Here is a 3,720-nt window from a genome sequence, read left to right as displayed (position 1 = left end):
TGACCCTAAGGCTCGGTGATGGCAACACCGTTGTTGCTGAAGCTATAGGGTTCTTAACTTAGTTTTCAGTGATCCTGGTAGGCTATAACTAAAATAGTGTTAGTTTGTATCTAGTATGATAAAAAATATCATTTCAATTTCATTGTTAGACAATGCTAGTTTTGAATTTTTGATTAATAAAACTTATTTTTATTTTATGAATGATGGATCTTTTCATCTGCTGGGTAAACTAAATAATAGAGTTTATATTCTGCAAAGATATGATTCAGTCATGACTGCTAAAAAATGGAAAATAGATAGCCTTGAGAATGCACAGATCTGGGATGCAAAGCTAGGGCACATCTCTCAAGACAGAATTAGGAGGCTGGTTGATACAAAGAATCTAGAAATAGACAATTTGGACAACGTACCAACCTGTGAGTCCTGTCCAAAAAGAAAAATAACCAAAAAGCCCTTTGTTGGACAAAGCACACTTGCAAGTGGTCTGTTGGATTTGATCCATTCAGACGTTTGTGGGCCGCTAAATACTCACTATGATTAATGTAAAAACACACTAAAACAAATATAATTTTTTACTATGATTAAAGTAAAAATTTGAGTGAATATTGATTAATTACAATTGCCAATGGCTATTAACTGTTGCTTGTGCAAGCCAAACCAAAATATTTCCTATAACTAAAAACTGATGCAAATATTTTAATCATAGAATCATAAAAAATGTTGATTAATCATAGTCAAAACTTAAGTTCTCATATATAATGGTATGAAATAGTATTGAGTTGCTACAATTTTAAATCGTGTTGATTTAAGGCATAGACAATACTCAAATTTTTTTTTGAAGCGAAAACATAACAATAATGTGATACATAGGGTCTTATTATTCTCTTAATTCAAATAAAGTGTACTGGCGGTCAGCAACAAATCTAATCCGTAGATCATGATAAACCAAAAGCAGAGCTGAATTGTCTATGCCAGACCACAATTATTTTTACCAACATAACATGCACTATCAAAACCTTAGCCCATCATTAAAGATAGTTGCAAAAGTTTCCATTCTTGCCTTCGGCAAAGACATACCAATCTCCAATACTCCATCTGAATCCCTTGACTTGCACAAAGACATGGAATACTTTTGTTCATCAATCATTAAGACTTCCAGCTTTCTTGGGCTTCCCCATCCAAAATCCGCATTGTACAAGTCGAATTTCGGGGATCCAGATACCCAGAAGGCCCTTATCACATTCATTGCTCTCAAATCTGATACCCAATTCTCAGCACCTTTCAACACTTCGTCCTTGTTGTTCACCTTATTCTTGATTTGATCAGCAATAGCCTCTGCAGCCATCACAAACCCTTCTTCCCCCACAAGCTGTTTGTGCTCCATTATAGCCAACCCATAACTTAAGCAGTTGCCAAAGTAATTGGCAGGTACTGGTGGATCAATCCTTGACCTTATATCTGCTGCGAAACAGAAGAATTCCAGCTCATCATCATCAACTTGCTCCCCGGATTTGATAAAGCAAGTCCAAACATAAGACGCTGTGACAGTGAAAGAAGACACTTGAACTAGACCTGGTTTCTTCTCCAAGACCAAATCCTTCAGCTTTTGTATATCAGTCTGGCGGAGAATATATGTGGCCCGGACTCGGTTGGTGGGTAACGGTAAAGATGTCGATTTCAAAGGAACATCTCTTATTACTTTCAAGAAAGTGGTTTTAATTCCAAGCGGGTCTTTAATGATAGATCTGTCTAAAATTGGCAAAAATTCACCTTGTTTGTTCAGAAATTCCTCATCTGCCCCGAGTTTGCTGATCGAAGCCCATGCTTTCATAAACCCTACAATCGAACTCGCATCGCCAAGACAATGAAGATTGGTGAACCCAATACACATACCACGCCCCGGAAATAAAGTCACTTTCAGGGCCATAACAGGGAGCCTTTGGTACCCGGATTCATCTGTTACAGGATCTATCTCTGCCACAAACTCATAGAACTGATCAGCATCTCGTGCATGGTTTCCGATAATATCGTCGAAACCACTAGCAGACTCAGCGATGGTCAGTGAAACTGCTGAGTCCCGAGCCACGTACCTTATTTCAGGCACTTTCTCCGAGTTCAAATGGAAGATCAAATCGCCTGCTACTAGGAGGTAGTGCCTGAGAGTGAGGGAGAGAGATTCTTTGAGTTTTGGAGCGACGGTCTCCAAGAAGTAGGGCTTAGAACAAGGGTAGTCGTAGAAGAGAAGGCGATGGACGGGATTGGAATGCAGCCAAGGGATGTCTAAGAAATTAAGAGGCATCGATAGCTCAGGGGCGACGCATGGTGGAGCTAGAACTCGGCATGTTTCGAGTACAGTAGCCATGGCGTTTTTCAAGTATTGTAACTGAACAAATGGTCTATATTTATACAGTCGTGTGCTTAAAAAAGATTTTATACACATCCCGCCCATAGCCGCCTAAGGTTGTATGCTATAACCATAGTATAATTAATGGATACACTTTTACATTGAATATATTTTATATATTGGATTAAAGGCAATTTTAGTCTCCTAATTTCAGGCAATTCTCATTTTAGTCCCGTAATTTATTAGGATTCCATTTTAGTTCTTTATAACTTTAAAAGGCTCAATTTTCGTACACATTTGGTAGGAAATTTGACTCATTCACCCGAAAAAGTCACATGGCCTTCACGTGACGTTTTAAATTGGGGGTTTCATTTTTATTGGTTTAAAAAGTCACATGGCCTAACGGATTAAATGCAATTTTAGTCCCCTAACTTCAGGCAATTCTCATTTTAGTCCTGTAACTTACTAGGGTTCCATTTTAGTCCTCTATAACTTAAAAAAACTCAATTTTGGTACTCATTCTTCCACTTCGTCGCCACATGAGTTTTTTAAGCCAATAAAAATGAAACCCCTAATTTAAAAAGTCACGTGATGACCATGTGACTTTTTCCGGTGATTGAGGCAAATTTTCGACCAAATGTATACCAAAATTGAGCTTTTTTAAATTATAAAAAATTAAAATAAAACCTTAATAAATTACGGAACTAAAATGAGAATTACCTGAAATTAGAGGACCACGATTACCTTTAATACTTATATATTTGATATTTGAATGAGCTTTGAAAAAATAGTGACGGGTTAAGAGGGGGGCTCGCGCCCCCTACTCTAATTAAAAGACTAAATATAGATGTGCATCGAATAAATTTTAAAAATTGATGTTTGAATTGATTGTTGAAAAACTAATGACGGATTCAGAGGGGCGCCCCCTTAGGTTTAATGCTATAATTGTTTTATAGTTAATGTTAATGTATACTAGGAGATCATAGCTCTGCGCAATTCACGTAATGCTCAGAGGGTTTATATATATCTATCTATACTATATATTTATGCCTTATATAAAAATGTGTTTGGTTTCATTGTGAAAAGACATTCATATTCATATTTAGCTAACCTTTTTAATAATAATACATCAAACTTTATAAAAGAATAAAATTCTATGAAAAAATTTACGAGTTCTAACACCTTTAAACTACGTCAACAATAATATGTATATCCAACTACAATAAAAAGATAAATAATCAAATAATATTTCTACTTGATTAGTTTGGTAGAAGATTAAAAATATTTATTTAGTAGGGCACAGTAAAATTTTAAAAAATTAGCATCGGGATAATACATAGAATATATACTAATATACACGGGAAAAACTAAATATA

At 35.8% G+C, this 3,720-nt stretch overlaps 1 protein-coding gene across 1 annotated transcript; it reads right to left on the bottom strand.

The window, feature by feature from the left end:
- LOC105178538 (malonyl-coenzyme:anthocyanin 5-O-glucoside-6'''-O-malonyltransferase-like) lies at positions 829 to 2,374 on the bottom strand. Its single transcript, XM_011102030.2, has one exon. It carries the CDS (start codon positions 2,360 to 2,362, stop codon positions 1,010 to 1,012), a length of 1,353 nt encoding a protein of 450 aa, XP_011100332.1. The 5' UTR covers positions 2,363 to 2,374; the 3' UTR covers positions 829 to 1,009.

This window comes from Sesamum indicum, linkage group LG16 (assembly GCF_000512975.1).
Source record: "Sesamum indicum cultivar Zhongzhi No. 13 linkage group LG16, S_indicum_v1.0, whole genome shotgun sequence".
In the NCBI taxonomy this organism is placed as follows: Eukaryota; Viridiplantae; Streptophyta; class Magnoliopsida; order Lamiales; family Pedaliaceae; genus Sesamum; species Sesamum indicum.
The sequence above is the reverse complement of the archived record's forward strand: the minus strand, read 5'-3'. Positions and strand labels throughout refer to the sequence as shown.

Bases quoted from the DNA above. Each gene is read 5' to 3' on its own strand.
- LOC105178538 (XM_011102030.2), bottom strand. From the start codon at position 2,362: ATGGCTACTGTACTCGAAACATGCCGAGTTCTAGCTCCACCATGCGTC.